Source organism: Durio zibethinus, chromosome 6 (assembly GCF_047325235.1).
Source record: "Durio zibethinus cultivar Kanyao isolate XHJ-2024 chromosome 6, ASM4732523v1, whole genome shotgun sequence".
In the NCBI taxonomy this organism is placed as follows: Eukaryota; Viridiplantae; Streptophyta; class Magnoliopsida; order Malvales; family Malvaceae; genus Durio; species Durio zibethinus.
In genome coordinates, this window is record NC_143167.1 from 8,061,907 (window position 1) to 8,080,001 (window position 18,095).

Consider the following 18,095-nt stretch of genomic DNA (forward strand, 5'->3'; position numbering starts at 1 on the left):
TATAAACTTCATTCTTTCTTTTCGAGTTGGCTTGTACCTCAGACCAAATCGATCATTTTTTTTAGGCATCATCCACGATTGTTGCAACCCTTATAAGTCAGCCTATACCTATTGTCTTTTTCCTGCCACTTCTTTAAAGGCCATCTTAAAAGCTTTGGATAGACATGAAATGGGCACTTTTAATCCTTCACCCATATAGGTTGCATTAACAAATTCAAAGGATATGAAAGAACATTCTAGGGCTTTCCAGTTGCTTTAGCATATAATGTAATAGATAGTTTAGTCACCAATAGATCTTTTTCACTAGCAACAATGACCACATTTTCATTAATTATGAATTTCACCTTCTGATGCAGAGTGAAAATGATAGCTCCTGTCTTGTGAATCCATGGTTTTCTTAAAAGACAGCTATAGGAAACAGCGATATCAATAACCTAAAAAATTATATCAAAAGTACATGAGCAAATTTGAATTGGCAACTTGATATTACCTATCACTTTATGACGAGTCCTGTGAAAAGCCCTTACTATCATATGACTCATCTTTCTGTAAGATATGTCAATCGGCTATCTAAATAGTGTAGTTATAGGCATGACATTCAAAGAAAATCCATTATCAATAAACACTTTGGCCAGTGTGTGATCTTTATATTTGGTAAAGATATGTAAAACTTTAGCATCGTCCCTACCACTAGGTAGAATCTTGTCATCGCTAAATGATATATTCTACTATGATATTTCTTATTATGTGATTAAGTTTCTTTATAGATATATTGTAAGCTATATAAGCCTTATTGAGTACTTTGAGCAAGGTATTTCTATGAGCCTTAAAATTTAGCAACAATGAGAGCCTAAAAATTTAAGCTATAAGTGATTTAATTACTTTTCCATACTATACTCACTATGCTTAATAAGTTTTAAGAACTCACAAGCCTCTTTTTCTGTAACCGAATTCTTACATTCTCGGTCTAAGACTACAGCCTGGTGAATCTTTTGATCATTGCATGGTTTATTTTTTTTTTAAGCTCGTTTCCCCTTCCTTTACTTTTTCTTTTTGTGCTCTTTCAAGTGCTTTTGAAGTATAGCATTGCCCACTTTGAGTTATGCCATCTACACTAGTTATGTTTGCTATGCTTGCATCACATAAGCCACAATAAAGGGAACCATTATCCAAAACTTGTGATATGATATTACAATCATATTTCCAAGGGATTGCCTTATCAGTTTTGCACGAAAATGGGCTAAGGACCTTAATTGTCACCTTTGACATAGTTGTTCAAATTGGTTCATCAATTGTAACAATTAATTTCTCATTATAAAAGATGGTGACAAGCTCAAAATTCATATGAATTGGCTTATCAACTTTAACATGTTGTTTCTCTGCATAATAGATGGTAACAAGCTCAAAATTCATTCGATAAGGACTACTTTTAGATGAATCTCTCGTCACAACATTGATTGAACTTTTTTTATGTTTATCATAAAATTTGACTAGGAAAGAATCAATCATCCTCTACAATTCTTGTCGAAATGCTTCACAATCATAAAGTGAATAACCAACCTCTTTCATATGGAATTCATAAGTTTGATCTGAATTATATGTGAAATTTTTATTATCTGAGTTTATAGGTATTGGGTGAATCATATTGGTATTCACTAGGGCAACAAATATTTAATCCATAAAGGTTTTGATATCGCTTATTTCTTTTTTTATGTTTTGAGTTTTCTCAATACTTAGAGCATTTATTGGTCATCCACCATGATTAGGTAATGAATTAGCCTCCACACTTGGTTCGACCTTTGTTGTGAAATTCAAATTTTCGTTATCAATCAAGCTTTGCACCTTACGTTTGAAAGCTATACAATTTTTCAAAAAGTGGTCTTGAATCTTATAATGATAATCATAAAAAATTTCAAGATCATATTATTACGGATAAAGAGGTTTTAAAGACTTTATGGGTTATCAGATTACCACGTATTTTTAGAATAAATGAGGGAACAATTTCATGTAAGTAATGGGAATTAGATCAAATCATTGTTATTCTTAATTATTTTGAGGATAAAGTTTGTGGCGTTTGATTTAGGGAAAAGTCGAGGTAAAGGTGCTCAAGGATGAGAACTGGTTTGGAAGGTAGGTATTTGGGTTTGCACTAGTTAGTAATGGTATGGGTTTTGGGAAATGTTGGAAATTATTTGGTAAGAAGATTGGTACACAGGTTATGAGTGGCACAGGGTAAAAGGTCTCAATTTTGATTTTTCAATAGTGATGGCTTGCACTTCTGCTTCTTTCTTCTTAGGTAGTCCTTTTTTTTTTTTATCTAGAAACATTATCTTTTTCAATCTTTCTATTTTTAATGACATTTTTTTATTATCTCAATCATAATCACCATATTAGCAAAGTTTTTTATGGCATGATGAATGAGCCTGTCATAATATAGAGCTTGAAGGGTATTGATGAATAGAATAGTTATTTTTTTCAATGAGAAGAGGCTAAACTTGAGTGACAACATCTTGCCATTTTTGGATATATTCTTTAACTTTTTTGTTGGCCTTCTTTTCCATGTTTTGTAAAGATAGTTTATCTGGAGTCATGTCTTCTAACATACTTGTATTGAATAATAAATTCTTTGGTCAGATCTTTTCATGAATGAATACGACTCCTGTATAATTGAATATACTATCTGGCAGTTGATTTGGTAAGACTATCTTAAAAACAACGGATAAGTAACTTATTATTGTTTGTATACCCTGTCAGTTTTTAGTAGAACATGGTGATATATGCTAAGGGGTATTTGGTTCCATCATATTTTTTAAATTTTGGTACTTTAAACTTTGGTAGGATTACCAAATTTGAAACCAAACTAAGTTCACTTACATCAATTGTGTCGAAAATATTCACACCTTCAATAGCTTGCAACCTTTATTCCAAGAGATTCAACTTCTATTGTGTTTTTATATTCTCAGATTGTTTAAATGTACCTTTTTTTGGTCTCTCTTATTCTTTTAGGTCATCTAAATCTGGGACCGTAATAGGCTCAACATGACTTGCCCCAGTGTTTAAATGAATGTGTCCTTGACTTCGTGGTCAAATCGTGTAGGGAGGTAAATTAAATTGGGCATATGGTTACCTTTCAGGTTGTTTCATTTGTGGATACACTTGATAAGAGGTTTGAGCATAAGATGGGATAAACCATAGTGGATACAATGGATCTTTCTTGTCACTAGTATTTTCTTAGGCTTAAAGCTCTTTTTTAGTGGTCACTTCTTTAGTTACCTTTTTTCCCTTGGTCATTTTCTTTATCATGTCTATCATTACAACCATTTCTTTTCGAGTCTCTTTTTGACACATAGTAATTTGTTTTATCAACTCTTATTAAGACGTAATCATTTGTTCTTGCATATCGAATTTATCTTTTTTCATCATTTCCATTCTAGATGCTTGCTCATTTTTCATGATTCTGATTTGTGAACAAGTGTTGTAATGATGATGAGTGGTTTGATCTATGTTTTTTAATTGCCTAATTATCTTTGCACTTGATCGAGTTAAAGGAAACTCTTTGAGATTTGTTATTTCAAGGACTCTTTCTTTTAGTCATGATTTTTTTTTTTTTAGGATTTAGCATTAATGAAACACATGTATGATGCATGAATGTATAATGCAAAGGATGTGCTTAGGATATATCCAATATTTGTAAAATATTTTAAGTCTAAACTTGAACTATCACATCATAACATCACATTATTCTTACTGAATATTTCTTTCATTACAATATTAAAATTTTCAAAAGAAGTGTCTTGCATGCTTGTATTGTTCATAAGCACTATCTAAAAAATAGGTCAAGTGTTGACTATGTTGTCTTGGGTAAATTTTTTTTTTTACTTGTTTAGCTTCTTAGGCCATTTCTTTTACTTTATAGCTAACTTCTCTTATTTGTTCTATCAAGCGAGTGACTTGAGATTCTTTCAACAGACATTTTTTTCCCAATATTGTGCTCTATGTTTAAATTGATCTCGTTCTTTTTTCAAAACTTTTCATGTTGATATTACATTTGCTGTTTTAAGTCATTTATGAGACCTTATAGTATTTTTTTTTTCACAGACTAACTAAGCTCTTCTTTCTTAGACAATAAATTATATCAAAGTTGTTCTGTTTTTTTTTTTTTTTAATTCTTCAAGCTTTGTGGTAATTGAAGTGATGGACTTATGCGAGCTTTCAAAAATCTTTTCTTGTTCTCTTTCAAGCATTCAAGATTTTGCTTCATTCTTATCAATCTAATCTTTTCACTTATTAATCTTATAACCTTTTTTTTCAAGCTCCCATATTTATTTTCTTTTTCAAATTTATGCTTTATAAACTTTATGTCTTCAGGGATCGTTTCACAACGGGCATCTTTTTGGTGGCATGGTCTCTCTTCTTTAGGACCAACTTTGCTTGTGATGCATTGACTTCTCCATATCATATATTTAGGTAGGGCTTTATTTATACCCCCACTATCCACTCTGTAGTTCTATTTCCATTCTTTTATGTTTTGAAGAAATCTTTGCTCCTCAAAAGAGAATTCTAATTTTTGAAGCCTATGAGTCTTAAAAACAAACTATTCTAACCTTAGTTGATGAACCATTGTCGGAGCAGAGTTTATACCACCTTATGACTTTAAGAGTGGAACCCACGACTTGTCACCACACTTGTACAATATAGCATTTCATGGAATCTATGGAGTTTTTCATATAACTTGAGTACTGGTGAGATTTTGCAAAATCAATACTCACTCTTCCTTGGACTTTGATTTTGGCCACTTAACATTGTAGCATTCTTCAATTAGCTTATTTTTATTACTATAAGTAGGATGAAATTTACTCACAGAATGCTAAAGATGACTTTTTACCCAAATGTAGAGTAACTGTGCACACCTTATGAAACGTCATCTTCTTCTTTGATAGTGATTCAATGATCTAAAAGTTTTTGCCAATATAAAAGGAACATGATTAATTTTGTTGTGTACCGAAGAAGTCAATTACTAATAACTCAATGTGCCCTATGACCTTTAGGAAAATGATCAAGCCATAAATTACCAAAGCTATCATTCTTATACCTCATTCATCCTCTAAGTGTTTGATGATGTAATCACACAAGATTTCTCATGGGATACAATCATTTTTGCCTTTTGTTTAGATATATGATTCACATTTTGAAAACCTCCATCATACAAGCAAATTTCTTTCAAGATCCAAGTTTTTAACCTTGCCAATAGATTTTATCTGGATTAGAGAGAGGCAACCATAGCAATGTAGTATACTCTTTGATTGTCGGAGTCACACTTATTTCATTGAATATGAAACATTTATAAGCAGGGTCCCAAAAGTGAACTAGAACTCTTATCAACTGATTTTCATAGGCACGTTAAGGAGTGAAGTAATATGACTATACTTTTCCTTAAAAGCCATCTTTCTAAGAGTTGTTACATAGCACTAAATCTCGACCAACTCAAAGATGTCATTTTGTTGAAGTCCCAGTTTGATTTCTTCAAGTAAAATTTTTTGTTCAGATTCTTTTAAATAGTTTCTCATTCTATGTTGAGCTTCTAAAGATAGAGTTATTGTCACATTGGTCTCTTCGCACATGGTGAGCTTCGAAGCTGAAAACATCATGATGGTGTTTCTAAAGCAAGACTAAAAATCTTTTGACTGATATTGGCACATTGACAAGCACATCTTTTATGCAAGTGTTTATGATGAAGTATGATTATGAAACAAAAGGAAAGCATAATAGATCAGGGTTAATAATCGTGTTAAAATAAATATTCTCTCATGTGTCCTAATTTAAGGTACAATCTACGAAAATGATATGGCTCAAAGGTTGTCATTTTAAGGTTCACTATATGCAAGGTTTGGTAATTAACATAGGCTAAAAAGGTTCCCAAATTGATCTTTAGTATCATCCACTTTGGACTAATAAGACCCCCGATCCTCACCCATAACGGGTTGCTGACGGAAAGGGTTTAACTTGAATGGAAGTATTTCAATAGCTCAAACGGAGGCATTCTAACCTCATGAAAGCATAGGAACTCTACTCCCTTCTAAAAAAGGATAGATTTGAGAGCCTGAGTATAAGGCTTGTGCATTAATGCAAATGTGCACATTTGTGAGGGAATTTAAAGATTACTAATCAAAATAAAATTAACAATATAATTAGCAATAATATAAGACAAATAAAATAACATAATAAAACTAAATGAATTCATCAAACTTTTACCTTTTTTCCTTTTCCTTATTTTTATTCTAAGATGAGATAAGAAATTAAAATTAAATATCGAAAAGACATAAAATTAAAGTTTGGATGACACATGTTTAATTTTTGGCTTGACTCTCTAGCGTCCCTAGTGGAGTCGCAAAGTTTTCATAACAATTTTTCTTTCAGGGGGACTCGATCACTAGACTTGGTGAAAATTTTTGGAGTTGCCACTAATTTTTTTTTTTTTGGTAAGGTGTAATTGGCCACCCAAAATTTTCATCTCTTAATAAACATCTTAAAATTAATTAAGATTTACTAAAAAAAATTTAGATCTGTGAAATTAGAATTGAGTCTAGGAGTATAGTTATGAGTGAAAAAAGGTTTTAGCACCTTCACGTTGCCCGTTCGAATAATGATACCAATTAAATATGTGTGATTCTTTAATCTTAATGATGTAGACTTTTTTATATTTAAATTTAATTTTTTAAAATTCATTTATGAAAAACATTGTTTGTTATGAAACCAATATTATTATTATTACTACGTATTCTATAAATTCTGTAACACTTTGGTGGAATTTATAGAAAATCGTTATTTAAAAAATATTTCAAAAAAATTGACCACTAAAATTTTTTTTGAAATTTTGTCATAAAATATTTTATTTATTTATTTATTAAAAAAACTTTAGGACCATCCCGATTCTTTGACGAGATCTCAAAATTATTAAACAGATTTTAAGATTATTCTGACTCATTGACGAAATCCTAAAAATTTTAAATAGATTTTAGGATATCTCAACTTTATGAAAAAATCCTAAATAGAATATATTTTTATTTATGATAATTAAAAGATTTAATTAATTAATTAATTTTTATTGTGATTATTTTAATTTTTTGTTATTATTTACTCATTATTTTTATCTTTTTTATTATTTAAATGAATAATTTATTTAGTAAAAAAATATTTTTTTTGTTTTTTTTTGTTTTGGATTATCTAATTCGTTGATGAAATAAAAAAAAATACTTTTTGTAGTAATTAAGGGATTTATTTAAATAAACATTTTGATTTATTATTTATTATTTTTATATTGCTTAAATAAATATTTATCCTAGTAAAAATAATTTTAAGATTATCCTAATTTTATGGTGAAATCTGAAAAATATTTTTACTTGTAATAATTAAGGAAAATCAAACTCTTTCAATTTTTTCTAAAAATTACATTAAAAAAAAACTTAAACAATTCATTAATTTTCATATTTATTTTTTATCTTTTTATTATTTTTTAGCAAAAATTATTTTTAAAATTTTTCCAACACTTTGGTGAAATTTAAATAATATTTTGCTTGCAACAAAATTTAATTTTTCTTAAATAGTTAATATTTTAAGGATTTTTTAAGATTTATGCATATTATTTTTTATTTTAACAAATCTGCATTTTATTTTAACTTATTTATTTAACTTATTTCCAAAAGAACAAATAATAATAATAATAACAATAATAACAATAATATCATATATATATAATAAAAATCAACACAAAATAAATAAAAACGAAAATCAAAACAAAAAATAAAAACAAAAAGAAAAGCGAAAACCTGCTAATCGAGTTGGGTTGCCTAGCAAGTCATGTGCGAATCTTATGCGGGTCGGGTGTGGATCTAGGACCTTAAAACGACACCGTTTTGGAGGTTTATAAATATGCCTTTTCTATTTTTTTTAAAATTTTTCTTTTCTCTCTCTATCTCTACCCTTCAGAGCCTCTCCTTTTAAAACCCAAACCTCCTCTATTGGTCGCCATGGCAACTCAGATTCTGGTCGACCTCCACTGTGCCTTCTTCGAAAAATTCAATTGGCACCAAAATAATCAAACTCTCCCTAGATTTCAGCTTATTTTTCAGATTTTGGTGACCCAAAAAATCAAACAGTTGCTGAAAAATTCATCTTTTTCATATTTCGTTCAACTAAAAAACATTAAAAAAAATCTGAAAAATTCTTAATCAAATCCTCTTGACCTCCTCAACAACTTTCTTAAACTAGTTTCATAAAAAAAAAAAAATCTAGAAATGTCTCAATCAAGACTTACAGTTTTGTTTGTTTTTTTTTTTGCTGGTTCCTCTGTTCATAGAGGATTGTGACTTTTTTTTTTTGTAGAACCCTCTAGCCTAACCCCTCTATGTTTGTGTTGTTTTTTTTCTTTTTTTTTTGGTTTTTTATTTTTGTAGTGTTCCTCTATTTTCTCTTCATTTTTTTTTTTGTAGGAATCAGTTTTATTTATAGAATTTTTGAGATTCAAATCCCAAATTTCCTAAAATTTTTGTTGTGAAAAAATTTGAGATCACTGGATTTCATGCTACAAAATTAAGCAGTGTCAAGAGAGAAAAAACAACGCTTTGACAGCTTGATTTCAGTTCCCATAGTTGAAACCAAAATTTGACTTTTTTTTTATTTTTTATTTTATTTATTCTATTATATATTTTTTGGTGGACAAAATGTGTATCTAAAATATTTATAATCAATTTATTATAATTTGATGTCTTAATTAAATATTTGTATTATATATTTTTTAAATATGTAAGTGATTAAATAGTATTAATTTATATTTTTACACACATTTAGATAAATAAAAATAATTCATATATTGTATGGGTAGCAAATTAATTATGATAGATAATATTATAACATTATTTGTTCCATCTTATATGATTTAATTATTGAGCATTGAATTCTCATTTTCTTCCAGCATCTTATATAGCATTGGATATATTCTATTATGACTTCGGGTCTTTGGCCCCTCGCCGTGAAAATCTTTTACCCATATATATCGTTGTATTTAGTAGCAGTAAATTTTCATTCATAAATACTATATATAGTCATATATGTTTAATACATTGAACTTGAAGAGTATCAAATGTTTCTCAGAAGTATTTTAAAAGCTTTTTCTTAAAAAAAAAATGCAAATTGTTGGTTTTCTAGATGAAGAAAGTCAATTGGTACAATGAATTGTAGGTGTGATCACAATCCCAAAGTACAAAGACACTGTATAGCACACGATTTGAACAACCAATGCGTGAACACAAAGATCAAACACTTGATATTACAGCTATTCTTATATAAAAAATGACATCTAACAAATCTGAGTTTCTTATAATATCTGCAGTGCCTCTTTCTTTTTTTTGTTTCAGTGATATCTTTTGTAAAAAATGATATTATTATTTTGTCAGAAACTCACAAGCTATGTTTAGTATATGTTTTTTTTTCTTTATATATATATTTGTTGTAAAGAATCAAGAATGATAGAATAAATTTCAGAAATTTATTTTTTTTCTAGGTATTATTTTATAAGAGAAAGTTTGAAAGTTGAAAAGTGGTTGTGGCTACCACTAAATAATTGTGTGGAAGTGCCTTTAATTTCTTCATCTTCTTATTCTGTTACTACTATTTTCCTAGTTTGGAAAAGAAGTGGTAGATATATAGATTATAGACAATATCAAATGTTCATCTTTCTTGTTTTAAGCATATAATCATATTTATGAAGGTGTGTAGAAAAAAAAGCATGCTGATTTCCGCGGATGTTTCCTTCCTTTTCCATCTACGTACGTTATACTCTTGTTTCAGTAATACTATATATAAACTTTCATTTTCTTTTGTTTTTCTTGTGATTTGTGCCACATCAGATCCAATACCTCCTTTTAGGGGATTCGTTTTTAGAACTGCGTGAAAATAAGAAGGGAGATTTCCATGTGTCAAACCTAGTTTTATGAACCATGATTTAATTAATTGGGGATTATATAATTTGGATGGATGTGAAGGATTTGTACCTAGTTCTTTGAGTAAGGAAAAAGGATCATTGATCCACATGCATGGATTCTGATTTTAATTTTACTCTATCTTGTTTGAATTTTAATTTTACAATGGTTTTACCTTGTTTTACCAATTAAATAAAAATGATTAATGTTATAAATGATTTTTAAATGATAATGAAATATTTAATATAATATTTAATTTTTAAAAATTTTTAACATTATATTTAAATTATGAATTTGTTAATTAATATGATTTCAACCTTAATGTGATTAATTCTAAATGATGACATTTGATTGATAAACAAATCTTCAAATATCATATTAATTAATAAATTTATAATTTATGTATCACATATTAAAAAAATTTAAAATTTAAATATTATATTAACATTTCATTATAGTTCAGCATCATTCGTAGCATTATTCCAAATTAAAAAATAAAGGTTTAAACTTAATCATCATGTTGTAGAAAAATGGCATCTATATATCACTTTCCTAATTAATATTATTTTCTCATGTATAGCATTTTATTAATGTAATGCGGTTTATAAATAAAAGAATATAACATTAAGATTTTAAATAAAAATAACATTAAAGGTATGTTTGCCATTTTTGCAATATTTTTACGACATAAAAAAAAAATCGTAACTACACCTACTCTTGTCGTTTCAATTTTTTTTCACATAACGTACTATGATTTGTTTTATCTAATTAGGGTTATGTGATTAAATTCCATTCACGGAAGAGATAATTTTACTTAATAAAATTATCAAAATACACTCCGTTCAAAAGTTCTCTTATTTTCAATTTTCATGCTTAAGGGTGTCTTCATAATTTTATCATGTAAAATTAATGACACAATTAGGGGTGTAAATGATACATTAGTACTCGTAAGCTATTCAAGTTTGATTAGAAAAAAACTTGAATTCGGTTCGATTATTATCGAGTCAAGCTCGAGTAGCTCAACTTATCGATCGAGCTAAATTCGAATATTTTTATATCCGGCTCGAGTAGTTTGCGAGCCTAATCGAATTTTTATATTTAAATATATTTTTATTATTTTAATTAATAAAATATTTTGAGTTCGAGTTCGAGCATAAATAATCAAACTTTTGTCAAGTATACGAATCGAGCTTATTTTTAAATATTAATCGAGCTTAACCGAGCGAGCTCGAATTCGATTACGAATCGAACTTGAGCTTGACAAATAAAACTCGATCAAGTTCGAACCGAGTATCGAGTCTCGAATTGTGAGTCGAGTTCGAACTTTTCATTGTATCGATTCGACTCGACTTGATTACATCTCTAGACACAACCCTATGAGCACAATGAAACTTATTCAAATGATCTTATGCAGGGAACTTAGGTTCACAGTTTTAAGATTATCTTTGTATAATTGAAATTAACAAATAGCAATAAAACTTCATATAAGTAAAAAAAAAAAAAAAAAGATACATTTTTAACAAATTTTCCTAAGTTGACAACTACCAACCATTTAGGTAATCAAAACAAATAAATATGGAGTAACAAAACCCATAAACGCACAAACTTACAAATTTATCCCTTTTTTCATGCTAAATTGCTCCGTGTATATACTCATAAAAACATATAGAAACGTAAGTCAACAAAACAAAATTCATAAAAGTCAACCTTCATTTACTAACTCACCATCAGAAGTGTATATGAGTCGAGTCAGCTTAATCAAGTCTCGAGCCTGGCCTGCCTATTTATGTTGTATTTATTATTTAAAATGTAAAAATATATTTATATTTATATTTTAATATATTTTTAAATTTATTTGAGAATTAAAATTAAATAAAATTATATTTTATATATTGTATAATACAAATATAATGATATAATAGAACTTTAATATAGTTGTATAATAATAAGTTTTATTATAATCTATAAAAATCTACAATAACAAATCCACCTAAACCAAATCCAAAACATTAAAAGTTTTATACAATCCAAAGCCCAAATTAAATAAAAAAAAATCAAATCCCAAAAACCAAATCAACCCAATTTAAAAAAGATGAATAAACATTATTTTTAAAAAATGAATAAGCATAAAGCTAAATAAAAAATTACAATAATTATTTATAACTATAATATGTAGAAAAGTCCATAATAAACTCACTTAAGCTTTAACATCATCCCATTCAATACCCAATTTAAAAATCTAAACCAACAAAACTAATTAACTCAATTAAAAGATGAATAAAGATAAATCTAAATTTAACTATACTTTTTTCCATAATTTGCATGGTTAGCTTTTATTTTCTTAAAAATAATTAAATAATATATATTATATATAATAGCTTTTTAAAGTACTCCAAAGAGATTCTCTTTAAAAAACGATTTTATCATGCTACTTTATTCAAAAAGATTATAAATAAAAAAATAACTAAATTTCAAGAAAAAAATAAAGAGGAAAATAAAAATAAAATAACAATTGTATTGAAAAAGATTAAGAAAAGCCTAACCTCATAAATGATTGTAGCATCACCATAAATCCTGAAAAAATGAAATGATATAGTAGATCTCAAATCTTTTCCACAATAATGAATCTATATTTAGATTATACAAGGGGGATCAAAAGCCATAACCATAAAATTAGCATAGTAGTTACAAAAATCATAAAAAAATTGGTAGAATAAACACATTTTATTTATTCAAATAAATTGATTTAATATTTTTCAAATATTTTTTTTAAATAATTAAGTAATGAAATATAAAAAATTTAAATTAATAACATTTTGTGACTTTTCGCTACCATTTTGCTTAAATTTAGTTGTAAGGAGAATAGGAAAAGGTTTTCAAATTAAATTGAATATCAAGATACTGAAATTAATATGACAATATCTTATGACTTTTTCTTTTTTTTTTTTACCACTTTTATTAAATTAAATGGTTATGAAAATATGAATTTTCTTTTCTTAGGTTTATCATTTTTAAATCCTTAATTAATGCAATATGACAATATTGAAGTTAATATAACAACTTTTCATATTCCAATATTTTATTAATACTAATTTATTAAAAAATAATTTAATACTTGCAAAAATTAATATGATAATTTATCATATTTCATTTGTTTATTAATACTATTTATTCAAAAAAATATTTTATTTTTATAATTTATCATATTTCATTTGTTTATTATAATATTTATTCAAAAAACTATTTTACTTTTATTAATACTAATTTTTTGGAAAAAAGCATTTGATACTTGCAACCATTTGATACTTTTCATATTATATTATTTTATTTTATACTAATTTCTTTTTTTAAAAAAGCATATAATACTTCTATTTATTTCGAAAAGCTTAATTATATATATTGTTTATCTTTAGGAAAAAAACATAGCTAATCAAGCAAAGGGCTAACATTGGAACAGATATAATAACTTTTCAAATTCTTTTCAAAGATAATTTAATTAACAATAAATATTTATTAAAAATTAAACGTTTAATGAGCATATTCATTATTCAGATCTTAATTGTATAATATAAATATATATAATATCATAATAAATAATTATAATTATTGTCTATAAAAATGCTCAAAAATAAATACCCAAATCAAACCTGAAATTTTAAAAATTTTCTACAAGAAAAATATATTTAAATTTTTTATACAAAAGAGTGCGCAACCAACTTGCAAAATGAAATCTTACCAAGCAACCGAGGCTAATTATTCATAACATCCCTCCTCAAGGAATGGGTCTGACCCTCATGGCTGATAGAGCTGGGGTGGCCTTCCTCAGAATCACAGCTAGCTAGTTTGGTTCGTTGTGAATCCCTTTGTTAAAAGAAAAAAAAAAAAAACAATCTGAAAATAAAAATTGAAATTATAGATATTAAAATTTAAAATTATTAAATATTATATTTTAAAAATATTACATAAATTAAATCTTGAATTCAAATATACTCAATTTACAACCAAGCGCACAGACCAAAATCCATCCCTATCACTTTCTGCCACCCATTTAAAAAAAAAAAAAACCTCATGTCATGCCGTAAATCTCTTGTATTGGCCCAAAAAAAAAAAATCTAAAACCATCCACGTGCCAACCCCCGGTACATGGATCCAACTCTTATCCTCCAGGTGTACCTTCTTCTATCTATTTACAGGTGTTATCTGAAATTGGTGACCATTAAGTTCAGGAGTGTTGGTAATGGTATGATAGCAAGAGAAAAACTGTCCAGGCCTTCTCTGTCATCTCATCGTTTCTTAACTTCGATCATAAGCTAGCACAAAAGTATATACACAAAATTAATCCCAATTCTTTTTGGCGCTGCTCATTATTTCAAAATAATTTTTTTATAAAAAAATAGTAATTTAAAAATAAAAAAAAAATGTTGTAGATATCAAAAATTAAATCTCAAAATTTGTCAGAAATTATTTTTTAAAAACAATTATATAAATTAATTAAATTAAGTTGAAATAATTTTTAATTACCTCGTAAATCCTAATTGCTTTAATTTAAAATCTAAAATTTCAAAATTGAAGTCTCAAAATTTGTTATATATCTTGTTTGGAATACTGATTCCTCATTTCAAACTGATCATTCTAAAATGAAACGCAAAATTAATTATAGTCTCGTTTTAAGAAATAAGATATTAAATGAACCGAGCTGTAACTCCTAAAAATTTAATGTATGGTTTGAAATTGAATCCAAAGTAATTTTTGCTTTTAAAAAAGAATTAGAGGCATTTCGAACCTTCACTCAAGATATTTCTTATTAAAATATACATTAAGTACTGAAACAGTTTACCAATATAAAGCTCGGTTGTTATTTTTTTTTTATTTAGCCGCGAAAGGTTCTTTAGTTTTGTTTTGTAATTCTTTTTTCTGATTTAAGTAAATTTATTTACATTAAATTTAATAAATTTATAATAAATTACTTTTCAACCACAGCATAGCGAGCTATGATTTTATTATATATATATATATATATATTTATTTATTTATTTGTTTATTTGTAAAGCGCTGTTGTCATTGAATTCCGTCTTTGACACACAACCCTGGCTTGAAAAAGATAGAAATACATACCAATTTAAGCTATAAAAGCGATGCAAACAAATTCATTATGTGAATCACTCCTTGCCTTATTAATCAAAACTCGCCAGTCCCACAATTTTAATTAATACATTCTCGTGATGCCAAAGATTGTGGTAGGCGAATTAGCTCAATCTCACGTGCTCGAACCTAACTTTGCCTTCAATCTTAGTTTTTTCTGTATAAATTTCAGATTACCCTAAGCAGTTCTCACAAGAGTATAGCTTTTGTTTTCGCTTGCAAACACTAGTTTTTGCATTCTGACGTTTCACCATGGCACTTGACAACTTCCTCCTCCGAGAGCTCATAGCAGCAGCTATTCTCTTCTCCATCACACGTTATTTCATTCGTTTTCTTATCAGAAAATCAAATCAAAAGCTTCCTCCAGGCCCGAAAGGGTGGCCGCTAGTCGGTGCTCTTCCACTCTTGGGATCCATGCCCCATGTCACCTTGGCCAAATTAGCCAAAAAATATGGACCTGTCATGTACCTGAAAATGGGAACATGCAACATGGTGGTGGCCTCAACCCCAGACGCTGCTCGAGCATTCCTTAAGACACTTGACTTGAATTTCTCCAATCGACCTGCTAACGCTGGTGCCACCCACTTAGCTTATAACTCTCAAGACATGGTCTTCGCGGACTATGGCCCAAAGTGGAAATTGCTTCGTAAACTAAGCAATCTGCACATGCTTGGTGGTAAAGCCCTCGAGAATTGGTCACAAGTCCGGGCTGTTGAGCTAGGCCATATGCTTCGAGCTATGTGTGAATCTAGCCAAAAGGGTGAGCTAGTGGTTGTGCCAGAAATGTTAACGTATGCCATGGCCAATATGATCGGCCAAGTGATCCTCAGTCGACGAGTTTTCGAGAAAAAAGGGTCAGAGTCCAACGAATTCAAAGACATGGTGGTGGAGCTCATGACTTCTGCTGGAATTTTCAATATCGGTGACTTTATACCATCCATTGCATGGATGGATTTGCAAGGGATTGAACGTGAGATGAAGAAATTGCATAAAAGATGGGATGTGCTATTGACAAAGATGATGGAAGATCATGCGGCAACCGCTCATGAGCGGAAGGGAAAGCCTGATTTTCTTGATGTTATTATGGCTAACAGAGAAAACTCTGACAGTGAAATGCTCACTTTGACTAATGTGAAGGCACTTCTTTTGGTAAGTCTTCTTCGCAAAGTTAAGTTACTTATTGATAAGTACATGATGTATAAACAATGTGAACATCGAAAGGCCTTACTTAGTAAGCTAAGCGTTTGTGAATAACACATAGGTCAGTTCGTTTTTTCTTGGTGTATGCGGCTTTTAATTACAAAAAGTAAGATTTAAGCATTCAATCAAAAGATTACATGATTAAATAAATTGTTATACAGATTTTTTGTAACCAATGATCAAATAAAGATTAAAATTTGAGAATCAGGACCAGTATACTACAAATTTCAAATAATTTAAATATATTTGCATATTTTATTTAAATAAACACTTTTATTAAAAAATTTAACTAATTTTTTATAGTTCATTAAACATTTAATGCAATTTTGTGCATAACAATTATTTTAAATTATTTTGTACATATTATTAAATTTTTTTATTAAACTCTATCAATTTATTAATTTTAATTTTATTTAATCATTTTAACCAAAAACTTTACAATTTTAACTTAAAAAACTTACAAAGCAAAACTTGAGTTTTTAAGACAAAAAAATTTCAATTGAAGATCAAAACTTATATTACAAGCATGTTTCACGCCCTCGAGACAATATTGGAGTTAGGCCTGTGTAATGAAGATGAAAACTTTTATAGAAAAAAAATAATTTTTTTCAAAGTTCCATCTTCTAATTCTTATTTTTTGTTTCCATTGCAAGAATTTATTTACTGCAGGCACAGACACATCTTCTAGCATAATCGAATGGGCATTAGCTGAAATCATGAAAAATCCTAAAATATTGAAGAAAGCTCATGATGAGATGGATAAAGTCATTGGCAGAAACCGAAGGCTCGAAGAATCCGACATACCGAAGCTTCCATACTTTCAAGCCATATGCAAAGAAACATTTCGAAAGCATCCATCAACTCCCTTGAACTTACCCCGAGTTTCCACCCATGCTTGTGAGATTAATGGCTACTATATCCCCAAAAATACTAGACTTAGTGTCAACACTTGGGCAATTGGTCGTGACCCTGATGTGTGGGAAAATCCACTAGATTTCACCCCTGAAAGATTTTTGAGTGGCAAAAATGCCAAAATCGATCCACGAGGAAACGACTTTGAGCTAATTCCGTTTGGTGCTGGAAGAAGAATCTGTGCTGGAACCAGGATGGGGATTGTGCTAGTTGAGTACATTTTGGGCACATTGGTGCACTCTTTCGAGTGGATGCTACCAAATGGTGGGGAATTAAACATGGATGAGAGCTTTGGGCTAGCATTGCAAAAGGCTGTACCTCTTTCAGCCATGGTTCGCCCACGGCTCGCCCCAACCGTATATGTTTCCTAAGCTCAACGAGCCTAATCCAAGCCGCAAACTGTAGCTTGATGGTCACTTTTTATAGTTGTTTTGGGTAAGGCATCTGAAAATGAAGATTGATGTATTTTATCAATTGATGCTTCGTTTAGTTTCAAATCTATCCTTTCTTATTATCAAAAAAAAAAAAAAAAATCTAGCCTTTCCTTGTAATACATTGAATAATAGTTCTTTCCTTTCTGTCTACAGTATGGCATTGAATAAATAGACTTTCTATAATAAAAGGGAATTCATTCACCTCGAATTACCAGGTGTCAATCAACAGTTGGATGTGTAATAATTTTTTTTGTTCAGCCAAAAATTGGATTTTATTAAACCAAAAAGGTCATTGGATGTGTAATTATTAGCCTTTGTGATCATTAACATAGCTAGCATGCAAATGATGGTTATTTTTTGGCAAGAATGGATGCCTACGGGAGAAGTGATTCCCTCGTTTATCATTGCTAGTAACTTGGAGGTAACTTGG

At 28.8% G+C, this 18,095-nt stretch overlaps 1 protein-coding gene across 1 annotated transcript; it reads left to right on the forward strand.

Moving 5' to 3' along the window:
- The first annotated feature begins 15,310 nt into the window (after positions 1 to 15,310).
- Positions 15,311 to 17,815, forward strand: LOC111285769 (flavonoid 3',5'-hydroxylase 2-like). Its single transcript, XM_022875369.2, has 2 exons — positions 15,311 to 16,268; positions 16,973 to 17,815. The coding sequence occupies exons 1-2, from the start codon at positions 15,372 to 15,374 to the stop codon at positions 17,600 to 17,602; spliced, it is 1,527 nt and encodes a 508-aa protein (XP_022731104.2). The 5' UTR covers positions 15,311 to 15,371; the 3' UTR covers positions 17,603 to 17,815.
- The last annotated feature ends 280 nt before the right edge of the window (positions 17,816 to 18,095 follow it).

What these genes read in the sequence shown, in the direction of transcription:
- LOC111285769 (XM_022875369.2), top strand. Translation starts at nt 15,372, where the DNA reads ATGGCACTTGACAACTTCCTCCTCCGAGAGCTCATAGCAGCAGCTATT. An exon ending in ATGTGAAGGCACTTCTTTTG is followed by an intron (nt 16,269 to 16,972) that starts GTAAGTCTTCTT and finishes TTCCATTGCAAG; the next exon opens with AATTTATTTACTGCAGGCAC.